This window comes from Chrysemys picta, chromosome 13, assembly GCF_011386835.1.
Source record: "Chrysemys picta bellii isolate R12L10 chromosome 13, ASM1138683v2, whole genome shotgun sequence".
Classification (NCBI taxonomy): Eukaryota; Metazoa; Chordata; order Testudines; family Emydidae; genus Chrysemys; species Chrysemys picta.
In genome coordinates, this window is record NC_088803.1 from 22,666,705 (window position 1) to 22,685,811 (window position 19,107).

The 19,107-nt window shown below is 54.4% G+C and overlaps 1 protein-coding gene across 1 annotated transcript; it reads right to left on the bottom strand.

The window, feature by feature from the left end:
* Positions 1-552: 552 nt before the first annotated feature.
* On the bottom strand, positions 553-13,540 carry LOC101933140 (CMP-N-acetylneuraminate-beta-galactosamide-alpha-2,3-sialyltransferase 2). Its single transcript, XM_024114144.3, has 7 exons — positions 13,345-13,540; positions 10,283-10,884; positions 7,855-8,045; positions 6,151-6,330; positions 5,183-5,228; positions 4,098-4,217; positions 553-1,946 (listed from the first exon to the last, which is right to left on the bottom strand). The coding sequence occupies exons 2-7, from the start codon at positions 10,565-10,567 to the stop codon at positions 1,779-1,781; spliced, it is 990 nt and encodes a 329-aa protein (XP_023969912.1). The 5' UTR covers positions 10,568-10,884; positions 13,345-13,540; the 3' UTR covers positions 553-1,778.
* Positions 13,541-19,107: the final 5,567 nt, after the last annotated feature.

Here is a 19,107-nt window from a genome sequence, read left to right on the forward strand (position 1 = left end):
CTCTGGTGCTGACTGCTCCGCCAGTTCTGATCCTTGGGCTGGTTCTGGCTGGGTCCCAGGAACTGGATCTGCAACTGCTGCCATGGTCCGCCTACAAGTTGATGCATGAAGGGGCATACGAATGTTTGGCATATGTGCCACTTAAATACCTTGCAACGCCAGCTATAACAGTGCCATGCAAACGCCTGTTCTCACTTTCGACTGATGTAAATAAGAATAAATGTAAATAAACTTGTTTGTCTGAGTGATTGGCTGAACAAGAAGGACTGAGTGGACTTGTAGGCTCTGAAGTTTTACACTGTTTTGCTTTTGAGTGCAGTTATGTAAAAAAAGTCTACATTTGTAACTTGCACTTTCACAATAAAGAGATTTCACTACAGAACTTGTATGAGGTGAATTGAAAAATACTATTTCTTTTGCTTATCTGGTTTTCAGTGCAAATATTTTTAATAAAAATAATAACATAAAGTAAGCACTGTGCACTTGTATTCTGTTTTGTAAGTGAAATCAGTATATTTGAAAATGTAGAAAAACATCCAAAAATATTTATAATAAATTTCAATTGGTATTTTATTATTGATTAATGGTGCAATTCAAACTGCAATTAATCACAACTAGTTTTTTAATCTAGTTAATTTATTTTGTGTTAATCGCTTGAGTTAACTGCAATTAATTGACAGCCCTATCTGGACCCTACTGTTACTTAATTAGTTACACTCCTGTCTTATGGAGCGATGGTCACCCAACGGCATTCCAGTGTCATTGAGATGGGCCTGGCTGTGAGCCTTCTTCATGAGACACATATCTGGTGAAGGAGCATAGCCATGTGTCTGCACCCCCAATAGATCCAAAAAATCCATTGGCCTTAAGCAGCTCCCCCCACCCCCACCCCCATCCTGCTGCTGGTTTTACTCTGGATACTCCCTTCTTGTAGATTTCGCAATCTCTTAATTGGCATCTGGCTTAGTAGGCAAATAGGCATCACTTGGTGAGGCACACAGTACACAACAGCCAAATGCTAGACAGGGAGCAGTCTATTCCCCCCGCCTGCAAGGGCCATGTCTGAGGTGTAACCTCCTGGGGACCTGCTTTCACTGCAAGGCTTTAAAATGCTCATTTCCATTATGGCTACACAATGCCTTAAATATTACCCAGCAGCCATCCATGGCACAGTGCTGATGCCCAGGGGGGATTACTGGCTCTCGGGAAAGACCTCGCATGCCTCCCTTTGGTTGATTACTGTGCACACAGCTGTCCCGGGGCTCCCTGTAAAACCCTGTGCCCCCCTGTGAACGGCTCTTCAGCGTCTCTTCTCTCATTCATATTCAAAGTAACCAGCGAGCAGGTCACAGGCGCCCCGAAAAGCTGCAGCAATGTGCGGCTGGGCAGCACCACACACTGCAACGCCCCTGGGCGGCTTTGGGCAAGTCCCAGAGCCGCGGTTCCCCAGCTGGCCAATGGGACCCTGCCCAACCTCCCGGGGTGTTGAGAGGGTAAAGCCATTGCTGAGTGATGACGGGGGGCTGGCTACTGGGATAGCAAGACACCCCCCTCCAGAGCTTCCCCTCTCAGGGAAGAAAAGCGAGAGGAATGGGGCAGCATGGTCAGTATCTAGCTTTGATGAGTACTTGGTTCTGCTGCAACCCCGAACAGTCCCGCTCCCTGAGCCAGTGGGGCTGGGCGTGGATAGCGGAGCACCCGCGGGAGGAAGCGCTGCCTGTCCGGGGGATGGCGTTAGGGTAGCAGAGGCTGAAGATGCCCTGGAGAAGCCCCCTTAGCTAGTTATAAAAGGAGATTTTGCCTTCGGCTGCCAGTTTCTTGATGAGGGTGAGTTCAAAGCCAGCATTGTGCACGCCGGTCTTGCGGAAGGCTCCAGGGTAACGGTTCGCTTCCCAGTAGTGGTGCCAGTTCCCATTGTTGTCCGCACCGTAACCAAACACTGCCACCTGCATGCAAACAGGCGATGTCAGCAGAGCCCCACATGAATTGGGGGGTGGGAGGGAGGAGTGTCCCAGGGGTTAATATGAGCCAGGGCTGGCTCTAGGCACCAGCAAAACAAGCTGGTGCTTGGGGCGGCACATTTTTAGGGGCAGCATGGCCGGTGCCAGAATGCCGCCCCTAAAAATGTGCCCCGGCCGCCCTAGCTCACCTCCGCTGCTGCTGCTGCCGCTCGCGCGCCACGGTGCGTGAAACAGCTAATTCGCGCGCCGCTACTCACCCTCCCTCCCAGGCTCTCAAACCTGGGAGGGAGGTGGAGATCCCGAGTGGCCGCGGCGCGCAAAACAGCTGATTCGCGCGCTGCTGCTCCCCCTCCCTCCCAGGCTTGAGAGCCTGGGGGGAGGAGGCAGGGCTGGGGATTTGGGGAAGGGGCGGAGTAGAGGCGGGACCGGGGGTGGGGTAATTAAAAAATGGGGGGGGGGGAGCCAAAATTGTTTTTGCTTGGGGCGGCAAAAATCCTAGAGCCGGCCCTGGCTGGGGCTCACTGAGAGAGGGGTCATTTGAGGTATTTTATTATTTACATGTAATAAAAAGAAATAAAACAACATTTTTAATGGCTAAAACAAAATAAGAAATCCTCCCCCCATTCAAAAAATTATTTAAAAAAAGGCACAAGGCCCTAGCCACTGAGCTCCCCAGGCCCCATGCTGTGCTCCTCGGGGACCACGCTGACCTGCCCAGGCCCCACGCTGAGCTATCCTGGTACTACGCTGAGCTTCCCGGGGACCACACTGAGCTACCCTGCTACCATGCTGTGGTCCCCTGATATCATGCTGACCTGCCCAAGCCCCACGCTGAGCTGTCCAGGTACCACGCTGAGCTGCCCAGGTACCATGCTGCACTGCCCAGGCCCCACACAGCACTGCCCAGGCCCCACGCTGAGCTGCCCAGGTACCACGCTGAGCTGCCCAGGCACCATGCTGCACTGCCCGGGTACCACACTGCACTGCCTGGGTACCACGTTGCACTGCCTGGATACCATGCTGAGCTCCCCTGATAGCATGTTGAGCTGCCCAGGTACCACGCTGGCCTGCTCAGGTACTACGCTGACCTGCCCGGGTACCCTGCTGACCTGCCCAGGTACCATGCTGACCTGCTGCTAAAGGGAAGCTCCTCTTATGGATCGTAACTGGTTAAAAGACAGGAAACAAAGGATAGGGCAAAATGACCAGTTTTCAGAATGGAGAGAGGTAAATAGTGGTGTTCCTCAGGGGTCTGTACTGGGACCAGGCCTATTCAACATATTCATACATGATCTGGAAAAAGGGGTAAACAGTGAGGTGCCAAAATTTGCAGATGATACAAAACTACTCAAGGTAGTTAAGTCTAACACTGACTGTGAAGAGTTACAAAGGGATCTCACAAAACTGGGTGACTGGAAACAAAATGGCAGATGAAATTCAATGTTGATAAATGCAAAATAATACACATTGGAAAACATAATCCCAACTACACATATAAAATGATGGGGTCTAAATTAGCTGTTACCACTCAAGAAAGAAATCTTGGAGTCATTGTGGATAGTTCTCTGAAAACATCTGCTCAATGTGCAGTGGCAGTCAAAAAAGTAAACAGAATGTTGGGAGATCATTAGGAAAGTGATAGAAAATATCATAATGCCTCTATATGGGCAGGGATGGGGTCCCTAGCCTCTGTTTGCCAGAAGCTGTGAACGGGTGACGGGGGATGGATCACTTGATGATTACTTGTTCTGTTCATTCTCTCTGGAGCACCTGGCATTGGCCACTGTCGGAAGACAGGATACTGGGATAGATGGACCTTTGATCTGACCCAGTGTGGCCGTTCTTATGGATTTATGCATGGGTACCATGCTGAGCTGCCCTGGTACCACGCTGTGTTGACCTGGTACCATGCTGCAATTTGGAGCAGAGGCGAGCAGGGGCACCAAGGGGGCCTACGGGCAGCCAGCTGCAGCAAGGGTGGTGTGTGAGCTGGCTGCCTATGGTTTCAGCATGGAGGCTGAACCTGGCATCTGCTCCAGACTCCTCTGATCATAGCGTCTGGACAACATCTGTCTCCAACTTTTCCTGCCCTCATCACAGGCCAAGGGCATTGGCCCCACCCACTCGGACACTTACCTGATCACAGATGTGCAAGGCAAAGAGCAATGCTGTGAGGCCAGTGGATGGATACCTCCCATGGTGCTGTGTCCACTTGTCATGGATGTATTTGAGAAAGGCAGGGTTCAAGATTAGCACCTGAGAGGAGGAGAACAGAACAGGGCCAATGCTATGAGATTCTGTCATCATCCTACCCAGAAGGCGCAGACCTACCCCTGCTCACTGCTGACACTCCTGTGTGCGTCACTGTCCTGGAAGGGCTAGAGAATATCACAGTGAGAGCCCGTCTGGGACTGTGTGCACAGGGCTGGACACTCATTGATGGGGCAGAGATTAGTACCTAGAAAGGGTGAACTTAGCTCCCATCAGGGCAGGAGCTCTATTGGATTAGTCTGCTCTGCTCTGAGATGAATGGCGCATCCTGGGTCTTGGCATGCTGCGGGCAGTGCGTACCACCCGGTGCACAGCAGGAGAACACGCGCCACAGGGGCAGCCCACTCCTGAGAGCCTTCTGGGACACTGTAACCAGCTGCTGCCGGAAATGGCCAGGCCTGGGAATGCTACTCTTGGCATGCCAGGAGGGTCTGGCAGAGCTCTCGTGCCCTTTGCTGTTTCCGAGCAGCGTCAGGAGCTTGGAGCTCTGCACTGGCTAGCTAGGAAAGATGGAGAGCTCCTGCAGCCAGTTCTGAGGAACACGGTCTATGATGCTGGACTAGTTTGTCGCCTGAACGACTGGATTCCTAGTTTGTCTCAGGGATCCCAGAGCACAACTGGCCATCAGGCCTTTAACATGCTGGAAGCCACTTTACAAGCACCTGCACCAGACTCTAACGTACAGACTTTGTGTCGCCAGCTTCCCACGCAAGCGGGTTCCATGGTTAGTCCTTGGCCACTTGATCAAAGTTTACGGAAATTCTTAGACCCCACCCCCCCACCCCCACCATTAAGCAGTGTCAGGAAACTGTAAATGTCTGGCAATGTAACCGCAAGGGCCTCTGATAACCGTCCTCCCCACAGACTGGCCATCCTCTACCCAGAGTCGGGAAGCAAATGTCCAGCACATGAGGTGGCTGGTGCTGGCTGTGCCCCCAGCCAGCCCTTACCTTGCTTCTGTCGGCTTCAATGAACTGTTTGACTCTTGTGTACGTGCTACAAAGGAAGAGGAAGCATGGTCAGTGGAAAGTGGTGTCTTCCGTACCATATGCATGGCTTTCTTCTGGCCCCTCCCATGACTTCTACAATCCACCAGGGATGAGGCTAATGCCTGCGCAGACCTTCTCGGGAGCTGAATGGCTGCCTCCTCATCGGTGCGTCTGCTGGAGCTGCTGTCTCCTTGGCGCCGTGCACTGACCTCAGCTCAGGAGCCAGGATGCCTTTCAGCACAATGCCATTAAGCCACTGAGCCAGCCCCTGGGCGCTGTGGAGCGTGTCTGAACACCAGTGCTGGAGCCATCAGCCATGAGACATGGCCCTTCCCCAAGGTCTGTACAAATGTTCTCACCCTCTCTAACCTGCTTCAGGTCTGCCCTGTCCTTTGCCACCCTCTGGGGTTCAGTGAACCAAGCCAAACATCATGTCTGGTGTGCGCCCCAGCCTGAGGGGGAGGAGCCCCTGAGCCTATCAACCTCCCAAGGGAGCCACTGAGCCCCCTCAAGGGACAAGGCAGGAGCAATCTAGCTTCCCAGAGCAAAGCCCCCATCCTGGGGGGAGGGGCAGCGCCAGTGTCCTGGGGACCCTCCATCCCTCATCCTAGGGTGGGGTCATCCTTCTGGGGGGCCTCCCGAGTCCCCTCTCCTTGGACAAAGGGGTGAATCAGCTTCCATAAGTCAATGGAGCCTGGGCACCACCTAAGCCCCATCTCGTGTGGGGATTTGTGCTGTGGGCACACTGGAGCCCACTGCCCCCTGGGATGAGCCAGCACCCCCAGAGCCCCCTCAGGCGTTGCATCTTGGGGGGACCCCAGAGACTGCTCAACCTCCACCAGAGGCAAATGAGCCATGCCCATCTGGAGCCTCCTGCCTGGGACACTTCCCTCAAAGGATCCCCCCAGCCGATCAGGCCCCATGCTCACTAGCGCAGCTCGCCTGTGGAGAAGGCACTTGTCACCCATTTCAGGTCCAGTGGTTTAAAGGGGACCAGCACCAGGTGGACCCCAGGCTGGAGGTCCACAGCGCTCTCTGGGTACATAAAGCGGTGCGTTGTCCTCGTGCCAACATCCTCCTCGAACCCAGCAGTCTGCGCCCTGTTCATCCTGGGGGCACGAGGAGAGAGCGTGGCTCAGTCTGCTGTAGAATGCCCGGCCATACATGCTGGGACCCTGCACTCCCAGCCTCCCAGGGGCCCTTCCTGGCCAGCTGGGTGGGGATGGGGCTCAGAGCCTGCCCTGGCCAGCTGGGTTAGGATGGGGATCAGGGCTCACCCTGGCCAGCTGAGCAAGGATGGAGACTGGGGCTCGCCCTGGCCAGCTGGGCGGGGATGGGGCTCGGGGCTCGCCCTGGCCAGCTGGGCGGGGATGGGGCTCGGGGCCCGCCCTGGCCAGCTGGGCGAGGATGGGGCTCGGGGCCCGCCCTGGCCAGCTGGGCGGGGATGGGGCTCGGGGCCCGCCCTGGCCAGCTGGGTTAGGATGGGGATCAGGGCTCGCCCTGGCCAGTTGAGCGAGGATGGAGATTGGGACTCGCCCTGGCCAGCTGGGCGGGGATGGGGCTTGGGGCCCGCCCTGGCCAGCTGGGTGGGGGATGGGGATCGGGGCCTAAGTTTCCTCTAAGCTGTGTGGCTATTAAGCACCGCACAGGAGCTCAAGGCTGTGACAGGGAGAGATTCCTCTCCCCTAACCCCGGACCCAACCCAGCCCAGCCACGGACCTGCCGCGGGCAGGGGAGACATGCCCCTCCCTCGGCCCAACCCGGGCCCAGCCTGGACCTGCCGCGAGCAGGGGAGAGGTGCCCCTCCCCCAGCCTCAACCCAGCCCAGGTGCTGCTGCGGGGAGATAGAGCTGCGGGGAGTTCTCTCTCCCCGTCACAGCCCCAGGGCAGCCTGCACCCCCACCTGGAGCCCTCACGCCCCCCCCAACCATCTGCCCCAGCCCTGAGCCCCTCATCCCCGGCCCCATCCCAGAGCTCACGCCCCTAGCCGGCTGGGTGGGGGATGGGGCTTGAGGCCCGCTGTGGCTGGCTGGGTGTGGATGGGGCTCAGGGCCCACTTTGGCCAGATGGGGGCTCAGGGCCTGCCCTGGCTGGGAGGGAAGGATGGGGTATGGTTATTGCTATGGCTGGGAGGATGGGCTGGGGCAAGAGAGCCATCCTGGCCAGCAGGGAATGGGGGGGCTCGGAACTGTCTGTCGTCGTGGCCGGTGCTCACTGGGGCTGCTAGCCCAAGCTGGCTGGTTTTTTACTTTCAGATGTAGCCCCAGAGCTGTGCCCCGCTCTCCTCCAGCAGCTCCCAGATGAGCTGAGGGAAGACAGTGGGCGATGGTGATACAGATTCCAGGGAGTGCCTCCTACACGGCCTGGGAACTCCTTCCCGCCCAATGACCAGGTGGCCCTCAGCAGCCTGGCTGCAGCACCAGGTGCCTCCTCACTGCTTGTTGGGAGGAAACAGCGCTGTTAGACACCCCCGGGGCAGGATAGGGTCCCGGGTTCATCTGCGCCTTTGCTGGGGCTCCATCCCAGGCCTGTGGGCAGAGATTTACTCTGCTCAACCAGAGTGGCTGCAGGGGGCCGGGCCCATTGGAGAGGTGGCTGGAGAGCAGGGGGTGAGCCAGCTCTGTCCCACTCACCTCAGAACCCAGTGGTGGGAGTCGATCTCTCGCCCGTAGTGGGAGCCTCTCAGGCGCCCGGAGTTCCCTACCACTGCACACGTCCTGCAGCGGGAGGGGTCCCAAGCATCCACCATTGGGGATGGGAGAATGTCAAACATTTGCTGGATTATTCCCTGGAGCTGGGCACGGCTCTTCGAGCCCTGCAGCTTCTAAAGGAAGAAGAACAAAGATAGGGCGTGTCTGTGGTGCCACCAAGCCCAATGCCCAGCAGGGTGGTAGGGCCTGGGGGCTGGGAAAGGGCAGGCAATGCCTTCTCTGCAGGGGCCAGAAGAGCTGTGAGCCCAACCCCGCTGTGCTAAGAGGACACACAGCACACCCCAGCTCCTGCTCTGCGACACCCCCTTTTTGCAGTCCTCCCCACCCTGCCTGCGCAACTTTGCCTAGGGCTGCCCCAACCTCCCTGCCAGCGGAGCTCTGCTGGCCACACGGGTGCATCTCCACTAGGTGTGTTGGTGTAATGAAGTTGGGAATTTCTGAATAATTTGTATGACCCTGGTGTGTGCCTCAGTTTACCTGATACATTGCATAGTTACCCAATAGGGGACAAGGATTAAGTTTGCTCTCAGGGCAGACTAAGGGTCACAGGTGTCGACTTTCCAAAGTTTCCCCAACCCGCCCCACCTCTTCCCATCCACACTCCACCCCCACCCCACCTCTTCCTGCCCAGTTCTGCCCCCTCCCCTGAGTGTGCCACATCCTCACTCCTCCCCCGCCCCAGCCTCCCTGCATCCTGTGAAACAGCTGATCGTGGTGGGCGGGAGGCACGGGGGAAGGAGAGGGAGGTGCTCCACCCTCTGGTGGGTGGGAGGTGCTGGGAGGATCTGATGGGGGGGCTGCCGGTGCATGCTCAGCACCCACCCACCATTTTTTCCCCGTGGGTGCTCCAGCCCCAGAGCACCCACGGAGTCAGCGCCTATGCTAAGGGACATAGGTCTGGGTGGACTGACGCGTCATTAAGGAACTGGTTGAAATTCACCCAGTTCAACAACAGGGCCAGAAAAAACAATGCAAGCTCCAGTGCCTCCTGGATTTCGCTGCCTCTCGGCAGGGCAATCAGGCAGAGAGCCCAGTTGAAGACCGAAGGACTGGAAGGTGGGCAGTGGGGCTTCTGGGGGAAGCTGGGAGTTCTCTCACCTGGGAACTGACACAGAAGGGCAAATTGAGAGAGAGACAGAGACTGAAAATAGGGTTCACTACAACATGGCTGGGGCTCTGGGCTGACCAGACTGGACTGTGCTAAGCTTCACTTCTCTATGCTAACCTAAGGACTTCCCATGCTGTGTGCCAGGGGACTAATAAACCCAACTGGTTTGAAACCACTGTTTGAGTGTCCCTGTAAATACTTTGTGAGGTGCGTTAATCCCTGCAGAGTGGACAAGTCTCTCCCAGGAATCTGTCTCAGTTGGACTCACTGAACAGAGCTCACAGTATGAAGCAGGAGTACTGCAGCCCCAGAGGTTCAATCTTAGGAGGCAGTGAGACTGGGTGGCCTACCCTGAGGGAAGAGTGAGACCCCTGGGGGTCTGGCACATCAAAGGGTTCCTCCAAGAGACTGTTCTAAAGCTGGGGGTGTAGCACTGAGCTTGTGGCTCCATGAGGTAGCTAACACACAGTCCCATCCCGATGCAGACCAGGTCAGCTGAGCTAACAGGCCAAGTTAACACCGATGGGGAGCCCAGGCTTCCCTCGATCTGTGATCTTGTGGGAACACTCCAAACAGCCTGGCCTTCCCTTGAGTGTGAGTGTCCTAGTGAACACAAGGCCAGAGAGTGCAAGCTCAGCTCACGGGCCCCTGGCTGCTCCCTGCAGCTCCCACTCTCTGGGCTCCCAGAATTGCTCCTGGCAGAGCTAAGCACAGCTGTACAGGCAGCTGCAGGTATCGGAGCAGGGAGCTGCACGCAGTGGACAGAAGCAGCCAGCAGGGACTTGGGAGGGGCCAGCTGAGCAGCTTGCCCTGCAGACCAGAACTGCTGGTAGGCGTGCTGGTCGCTGCCCTTTTCTATCCCAACCTCCTCTTCCCAGAGGGATCCATGTGGGGGTGAGAGGAGCACAGAACAGGCTCTCTGCGTGGGCAGCTGCTTGGGGAATGTGAAAGCACCCTGGCCCAGCCCTATGCCCCCCAGTCAGGGAGCACAGCAGCAGGGGCAAGCACCCATCCCCACTAGTCTCTGCTGGCCTCTTCAGCTGCTACAGCCTGTCTCCTGGGACCAGTCCTACAAAGAAGCCAGCCCTTTTTTTGCTACCCACCCGTGCCATGGTGCCATGCCCCAGTCTACTGCTTTGCCCTTGCCACAATGCTCTGAGGGGCCCAAGGGTGGGCTCTGCCGCCAACGGCCACAGTAGGAGGTGCCTGCATTGGTTTAATTGCTGTGATTCTGTAACTCACCAGCCACCACAACAGAACGTCTGGGGCGATCTTGGAGGTGTGCACCGTCAGCAGGGGATTTATCGCTGAGTCGTACCGTTCATTAAACCAGGCTGAGCTGCTGAGCTCCACAATACAGCTGGCACAGCCACAGGGCTTGGCCTCTGAGACAGACAGAGGCCGCAGCATGTCTCCAAGCCTCCAGGAAGAGCCAGAATGCCCCAGGTACAAGGACTGATGAACCTGCCACAGGACAAGCACTATGCACAGGGCTGCAGCAGCCCACAACTTCCTCCAGTGCTGCATCCTTCACTCCACCATCTCCTCCCTGCAGAACTTCAGTGGGTCCGTTCCATGGGGAGGGGGCCCATGTGTGCTGTTCAGGGTCACTGCCTGTGGGTACCTGGGCCCCGTCGTAGTTTCCCTGCTCTTATGGGATGAACAGGAGCCTTTCCTGGGTAGCTGCAGATCCCCAAGAACAGAAGGAAGGGACAGGCATGTCCAGCACACACAGGAGCCACTGGAGGTTTCCAGCCCTGATCCCAAGTTAGCATTAGCACCAGTCCCCCATAGCTCTGTGCAGGGGGCAGCTTCTTCCAGGCTTTGGCTCTCTCTGTCCCAGCCTGAAACAGACCAGATAACCAGTATCAGTACAGATTACAGTGCCAGGGGAGAGTCTTGCAGTGACTTGCCATCACTCAGGACAGAGTCTGACAGCACTGACGACTAGGCCGAGGACAGGAGGAAGTGATACCTGTATGGTCTGCAGTGGAGTTACACTGTAACTGGACTGGGTGGGAGGATCACACCACAACTGGCACTGATTCTGTGCCAAGATAGTGCAGAACTGAGGCTGCAGTTTTCAAACTTTGGAACCAAAAGTTGCGCACCTCAATCCAGAGGAAAGCTTCCAGCGCTGTGGGCAAGTGAGGTGGAGGCACAGTTCCCGTGAGAGACTTATAAACCCTCCTGTTCATCTGTGTCATAGCCACATCTCTGGGTAGGTCATCCCTATGGGACCTAGCTGAGCTACAGGGTCAGAGCTAAGGTGGTTTGAATGTTCCGGCTTTCATGTGTTTCTTTCTGTAATTAAAATGCTCCAATATGTTTTTCTAAGTAATGTAAATGTATTTGTAATTTATTGTTACGGTAATGGCCGCCAGGGAGAGCGGAGCCCCGGCCGAGCTCTCCGCCCTCCTCCCGGGCGCGCCGGCCGGTTGGGGAGAGCGGCCGGCGGCCCGGCTCGGCGCCCTCCCCTGCCGCGCTGGGGGACAGGGGGGGGGGGGGGGGGGAGGGGGGCCGGAGGCTTTTTTTGCCTTGGGTGGCAAAAAAGCCAGCGTCGGCCCTGGTAAGTAGATCAGGAAATGTCTAGGAAGACACGATTAGGTTTATCTCTTTTTATTTCTTTATGGCTTGTGGATTCCTCTGTGCTAACCCCAGGTGCATTTGTTTTGCTTGTAACCTTTAAGCTGGACCTCAAGAAAACTATTCTTGATGCTTAATTGTCGTAATTGTTTTTTTTTAACCTAGCAAAAGCCTAAGTTCCCAGATGTATTTTCTCTCTTTTTTTATTAATAAAATTTATCTTTTTTAAGAATAGAATTGATTTGTGTGTCTTAAGAGGTTTGTGCACATGCTGTGTAATTAGCTGGTGGCAACAGCTGATTTCCTTTTTTTTCCCTTTCTCAGCTCTTCCCCGGAGGGGAGGTGAAAGGGCTTGAGGGAACCCCACAGGAAGGAATTCCCAAGTGCTCCTTCCTGGGCTCTCAAAGGGGTTCTGCACTTGGGTGGTGGCAGCATCTACCCATCCAAGGTCAGAGAAAAGCTGTAAGCTTGGGAGTTTAATACAAGCCCGGAGTGGCCAGTATTAATTTTTAGAATCCTTGCAGGCCCCACTTCTGCACTCAGAGTAACAGAGTGGGAATCAGCCTTGATAGAGGCAATACAATTTCCAGGCACATGGATAGCCAGTGCAGGGTTCTGGGGGGTTCCATGGTATCATAGAGGTTAAGGCCAGAAGGAACCTCCTGCAGGTCACTAAATATCACCCACTACAGAAAGGATGTGGACAAATTGGAGAGAGTCCAGCGGAGGGCAACGAAAATGATTAGGGGGCTGGGGCACGTTACTTATGAGGAGAGGCTGAGGGATCTGGGATTATTTAGTCTGCAGAAGAGAAGAGTGAGGGGGGATTTGATAGCAGCCTTCAACTACCTGAGAGGGGTTCCAAAGAGGATGGAGCTAGTCTGATCTCAGTGGTGGCAGATGACAGAACAAAGAGTGATGGTCTCAAGTTGCAGTGGGGGAGGTCTAGGTTGGATATTAGGAAAAACTATTTCACTAGGAGGGTGGTGAAGCACTGGAATGGGTTACCTAGGAAGGTGGTAGAATCTCCATCTGTAGAGGTTTTTAAGGCCTGGCTAGACAATGCCCTGGCTGGGAAGATTTAGTTGGGGATTGGTCCTGCTTTGAGCAGGGGGCTGGACTAGATGACCTCCTGAGGGCCCTTCCAACCCTAATCTTCTATGATTCTATGATCCTGGTACCCCTGGTTTGAGCCCCAAGACTTGAACTAGACCAAAGCATTTCAGTCCTCAGGAGACTAAGCTGTTGTGTGTAAAAAGCAGCAAATGGGAGCAGCTGAGGGGGTGAGGACTTGTTCCTAGGGAGCTCTAGACTCTAAAGCCCTTGCCCTCCCTCCATCTGCCCGGCGCAATGGGAGCCGACCCTTCCCCAGCTGCACTTGGCCACGCCACGGGCCTGGGTGAAGACCAAGCAAACGCTGCTCCTCTGAGGAAAGATGCAGTCAGTGGAGAGCCAACATGGGGTGGCCGCCTCATGCAGCCCTGGTGGCTGATTTAAAACAACAAAGAGCCGACCCAGGCTGGAGGCACCGCATCCAGGAACCTGCTCCCCACCTGAGCGAGTGGGACAGTCTCCCTGCCCCTCCCCCCAGTCCGCCAAGATGCTGGGCATGCCGGCAGGGCCCGTGTGCTGGCACATGGCCCTGCGGACTGCGTTACAAAGACGCTGCTGTGCCAGAGCAGAATGTAGGCCCCGTACTTGCGCTGCTGCACACTCACCTGGGGGGGAGGGGGAGCACCTCACCCGGCGGCACTAAGACGTGAAGATGACAAGTGAGCGTCCCAGCCTCAGAGGCTGCGGGGGGGCTTCAGCATGCCCCTTGCAGCCCCCAGCACTCTCCCTGCTCGCTCACTGTGCTGGGCGGGGAGCACACTTCCGTTCTCTGAACAGGAACTATTTGTGCAGAGCACAGGGGATATCTGCAGCCCAGAAGCCTGATAACAACTCAGCCCTGTGGAAATGGCCTAAGGAACATGCGCATTGAGGTCTGACTGACAGCATCCCAGGGCTACCAGAGCAGGGCAGGAGAGCTTGTGCTGGGCTGAGTGATCACTGTGGGGTTTGGGGAGCCATTACTACAGGTGCTTTCCTAGCCACCCCTCAGAGTGGGTTCTGGGACTGCCACACAGCTCCCATGGAGCAACCCTGCACAGGCCTGGCCTTCCCTGGCACCCTCAGGGAGGGAGAAGCCAGAACACCCTGCAAAGCCACATGGCTCTCAGCCCCTTGGCTGCATGGACCCATGCAGCAGGGCTCCCCAGACAGTCCCATAGGGCCCTCTGCGCCAGGGGGCAGACACAAACCTTCTGCCCCTACCGAGGGAATCTTGTGGCTGATGCCCCTTCCCCACTGGTGATCCAGACCCCACAGGATCCCAGAGAGCAGCGTATGCCAGGGAGGTGCTGTCCCCTCCCCACAACCCTCTGCAAGGGTGCCAGGGTGATGGCCCCCCACAGCACAGTGTCCAGGCCAGCATATGCCTCCTAGGGCACTGCAGACCTCAGTCCCACAGGGATAAAGGTCGATATGCTCAAAATCTAATGGCTGGGTTTGGGCTCCAGCCTTCTCCTTGGGATGTGCACACGCACCCCTCCTCCAGCCCCCGTCTCTCCTGCCGTCCCTGTTCCGCCCCCCCTTCCAGCAGCTGGTCCAGCATGGAGCTGCTCTGGTTTTCCCCACCCCTGCTGCTGTCACGGGCACATTGTCGCTGCTACCCAGCCTGAGGAAGTCGGGGAACGGGGTCCTGCCGGGCAGGTTCCCAGCCCAGGGAGGAGGCCCATGGGGCTGCTGATGGGGGAGGGGCTGCCTGCAGAGATGAGGCGGGGAAAGGAATCCCATGCTGAGCAGCCTCCCAGTGAGTGCCTCTCCTCCAGCCCGTGGAGAACCCGTGCAGGCAGCTCCCCCAGCCCTTGGGCATGGGTGGAGAGTGACTCCAACAGTGGCTTGGCTGCAGCACACCAGGCCTGGCACACAGCTCTGCTCCCAGCCATTCTCACTCCCCCAGGCAGGCAGGGCAGGGCCATTACTGGATCTGGAGGAAGAGATGGGGTACAACCCTAGGGACAACTCTTTCAAGCCACAAAGTAGTTCCCAATGGGTGGCACAAGGATGATTGTCCCCAGCGGCTCCCTTGGCCTATTACCGAGCCAGTGGTTCTCAAACTGTGGGTTGGGAGCCCAAAAGTAGCTCACGACCCCGTTTTCATGGGCTCACCAGCGATGGTGTTAGACTTGCTGGGGCCCGGGGCTGAAGCCACCACCCGAGGCCGAAACCTGAGTCCCACCTCCGAGGGCCGAAGCCAAAGCCTGAGTCCCACTGCCTGTGGCCCCAACCCAAGCTCCACCACCTGGGGCTTCAGCCCTTGATGGTGGTAGTGGTGGGGGTCAGGCTTCGGCTTCAGCCCTGGGTGGCGGGGCTCAGGTTACAGGCCCCCCCACCTGGGGCTGAAACTCTTGGGCTTCAGCTTTGGCTCCCCCACTTGGGGTGGCAGGGCTCAGGTGGACTCAGGCTTTGGTTCCCCCCGCCTGGGGTTGTGTAGTAACTTTTGTTGTCAGAAGGGAGTCACGGTGAAATGAAGTTTGAGAACCGCTGATAGGCTGCCTGCCTCTCCCACTGGCCAGAGTTCAGTCTTATCACCTGTGCTCACACTGGGGCCTGCATTGCTCTCCCGCCATCCAGCCAGAGCCACCACCCCTCTGAGCCATAGCCTGCATCCTGGCACAGTTCTCAGATTCTCCCCCAGTTCCTGGGAGGCTGCCTCTGCTCACACATAGCCGCTGGCTTGCTCCTTGGGCCTGATCCTCATGCCTACCCCAGACTGAGCCTATCCCACAGGGCATCCTGGGAAGGGCAGGGAGCCACATCAGCTTTCATGCTCTCGGGGACACCAGAAGAACGGCACAGCAGCCTTGGAGGTCTCATTCCCCAGAGAAGTGCAGTGCTCCAGATGCGTACACAATGGTGAGGGCACATATTTCCTGAAACTCAGCCTCACTGGTCGCATATGAAGGTATAGATAGAGGTGACAGTGTACGGTGTACTGGTATTATGGTGGCACAGTAGCAAACCCATTGTTAGGCATTTCTTTTTAACAGGAGTGAATGTCACAATTTGTTTTTAGAAGTGTTGCAAAAATAGATATGAACAAAATGTAGTCATTAAAATAGTATATTTGATTTTTCTGTGGTGGACTGGTGCAGGTCAGATTGATACAAACAGAATACTAAGATTTCAAAAGTGGCCACTTGCAAACTATGTGACTGGGGCATCTCACCATTACTCAGATCCTTTTTGCAAAATCAGTAACATTCTGGGGTGTGCTTGTGTCTTACTCAATATTTCCATATGCTAGTTGGGACCGTGCCATCAAGAAAGCTGTCACATCCTGCCCTTTATGGGTTTTCACGGTTTTACTACTTCCTAACAACCACACGAAGCCAGTGTATTTGTTTCTCTTTCCGGCAGGGCAGTAGAGGTGACACAATGCTGCTGGGACAGAACTTGCTCAAGTAGAAGATAAGCCGGCCTGTTTCCTGCGTGGGCATTATTCTATTCAGGACTGGTAATGCAAATAACCCTGAGCATGCTAATTGGATTTTCCAAGGTGTAGTAAATAAAGGCACAAGGGGCATATATATATATATATGAAGGGCCACTGAGACCGGTGGAAAATTTGCTAACAAAACTGTTTTCCACAGAAAATTGGATTTTCAATAAAACAATTTTTTTGAAAGTATCTGCATCCTCTGGAAAATTTAGATATTTTCATTAAAAAACATCACCCCACAAACTGAAAATTGGGAGATGATGTTGCAGCGCCTCTTAGTTGTAGTTTGGTGCCTTGTCCACATTTTCCTCTGTGGTCCAGGCTCACCTAGCTAAACTACATCTCCCATGCTGCACCATGGCCAGGGATTACCATGATTCACTGCCTCGCCTTCCCAAGAGGAAGACCACAGTGCATCGTGGGAGACACAGTCAAACCCCAGAGTCCAACCTACAAAGGTGAATGGGAGCACAAGCCACCTGAACCCCAGCTCCTATGAGGCATCGCAACAGGATTCCTAAGTCAAATCTTTTGGTTTTCAGCTGAATTCTTTCCATTTTTGACTGGGTTTTTTTGGTATTTCCATTTCCACTGAAAAATTAAAATTTTCCAAAGAAAATTTAGAAAAAGATGATTTTCCCTCCATTTTCATTACATTTTCCACATCAAGTCCCATTTTTCAACCGAGTGACAGCTCCAGCCTGAATACCACCTGTGCAGTCCCTGCTGCCTTCCCTTGTGGGGCTGACATACCGGCTGTTCATGAAGGCTCAGGCAGCACAACTGCACCATTGCCTTCGGTCACTGTGCATCAGAGCCAACAAAACAGGTGGGACGAGCCAGATGCACAGATCCACCCTTCCCAGGCACTGACTGCCGGCAACGCTCACGCCCAGCCTTGTCTCAGCCCTGTGTGCGCTGGGCGCTGAGGCTGTCCACAGCCCTGTACAGGGATGCTGGGAACTTGTCAGGAACAGAGGAGGGCAGAGGAGAAGCAGAACTCAGAGGGAAGGGGGCTGTTATTGGGGATGCATAGTTGGGGAGCACCCATGGAAGCCAGCTGCTTCCCAAAGCCCCATCCTGCAACTGCAGTGCAAGAAAGGGTGACAGCAGCCAGCGTTGGGTGAAACTGCCAGGTCCTGGCACACATCCCAGCTCAAAGGAGAGGAGCATGGAGGCTGACTGTGGTTATGACCCTACCCCCCACAGACCAATGACACAGTGGTGTGCACTTGGCTTTGGCCAAGGCCTACCCCTCTACCTTCACAGCTTCCCCACCCAGCTCACAGCAGTGTGTGCGCACGGCCCCCCTGCAGGGTGGCAATTGCTAGCGAGTATGTGAATGGCTTTGGGGCTCATTAGGCAGGGGTGGCTACAGGTCCTTGGTGAGTCCCTTGGATGGCGCACGGTGCTTTGGAGACAGGGTTTCCCCAGCTGAGTACTGGGATTATGATAGACAGTGGGAAGAGGTGGCATGTGACTCAGGTGTATCCAATGCCAGATACTTAGGGGAGTGGCATAGCCACTTGGCCTCTGTGGCTTCGTTTGCTGTGGGAAAGGATGTAGTGCAGGCTTGTGCCTGCAAACCGGAGCAGGATGGGGTGTGTGTGTGAGGGGTCTTTTTTCCTTCTCCCCTTTCTTCTCTCACATATTTTAGCAGTTGAAAGAGTAGTGTGTGAGGTTAAAACAGGTTAAAAGAAAGCAGAAAGCCTACAAGGAATGGAAGATGGGATGGATCAGCAAGGAAAGCTACCTCTTGGAGGTCAGAAAGTGTAAGGAAAAAATGAGAACTGCAAAAAGCCAAGGAGAGTTGGACCTTGCAAAGGAAATTAACACCAACTGTAAAAGGTTCTATAGCCATATAAATAAAAGAAATAAAACAAGGAAAGAAGTGGGACCGCTAAGCACTGAGGAAGGAATGGAGATTAAAGATAATCTAGGCATGGCCCAACACTTAAACAAATAGTTTGCCTCCGTTTTTAATAAGGGTAATGAAGAGTTTGGGGTAGTGGCACAGTGGCTAATGGGAATGAGGAGACAGAAGTAGAAATCACCACATCCAAGGTGTAAGTCAAATTCAAACAGTTTAATGGGACCAAATTGTGGGGCCTGGACAATCTCCACCCAAGAATATTAAAGGAACTGGCACATGAATTTGCAAGCCCAATAGTAACAATTTTAAAGGAATCCCTAAACTCAGGAGCTGTACCCTATGACTAGAGAATTGCTAATATAGTACCTATTTTTTTAAAAGGAAAAAAAGTGATCCAGGAAACTACAGGCCTGTTAGTTTTACCTCAATTGTATGGAAGGTCTTGGAACAAGCTTTGAAAGAGAAAATAGTTAAGAACATAGAGGTGAACGGTAATTGGGATAAAATACAACATAGTTTTACAAAAGGTAGATCGCGCCAGACCAACCTGATCTCCTTCTTTGAGAAGATAACTGATATTTTAGACAAAGGAAATGCATCTAATCTACCTGGATTTCAGTAAGGCATTTGATACAGTTTCACATGGAAAATTATTAGTTAAATTGGAGAAGATGGGATTAATATGAGAATTGAAAGGTAAGGAACTGGTTAAAGGGGAGAGTACAATGGGTCATACTGAAAGGTGAACTGTCAGGCTTGAAGGAGGTTACTAGTGGAGTTCCTCAGGGATCAGTCTTGGGACCAATATTATTTAACATTTTCATTAATGACCTTGGCACAAAAAGTGGGAGTGCAATAAAACTACCAATAAAACTAACAGAGGACACAAAGTTCGGAGGTATTGCCAATATGGAGGAGGACCAGAATATCATATAAGAAGATCTGGATAACCTTGAAAATGGGAGTAATAAAAATGGGATGAAATATAATAGTGCAAACGTATGCATTTAGGGACTAACAACAAGAATTTTTGCTATAAGCTGAGGACATATCTGTTAGAAT

Bases quoted from the DNA above. Each gene is read 5' to 3' on its own strand.
- LOC101933140 (XM_024114144.3), bottom strand. From the start codon at position 10,567: ATGCAGCACTGGAGGAAGTTGTGGGCTGCTGCAGCCCTGTGCATAGTG. The intron at 6,331-7,854 runs GTGAGTGGGACA...TCGTGCCCCCAG, and splicing joins TCCCACCACTGGGTTCTGAG to GATGAACAGGGCGCAGACTG. The intron at 1,947-4,097 runs GTAAGTGTCCGA...GTTTGCATGCAG, and splicing joins CCTTGCACATCTGTGATCAG to GTGGCAGTGTTTGGTTACGG.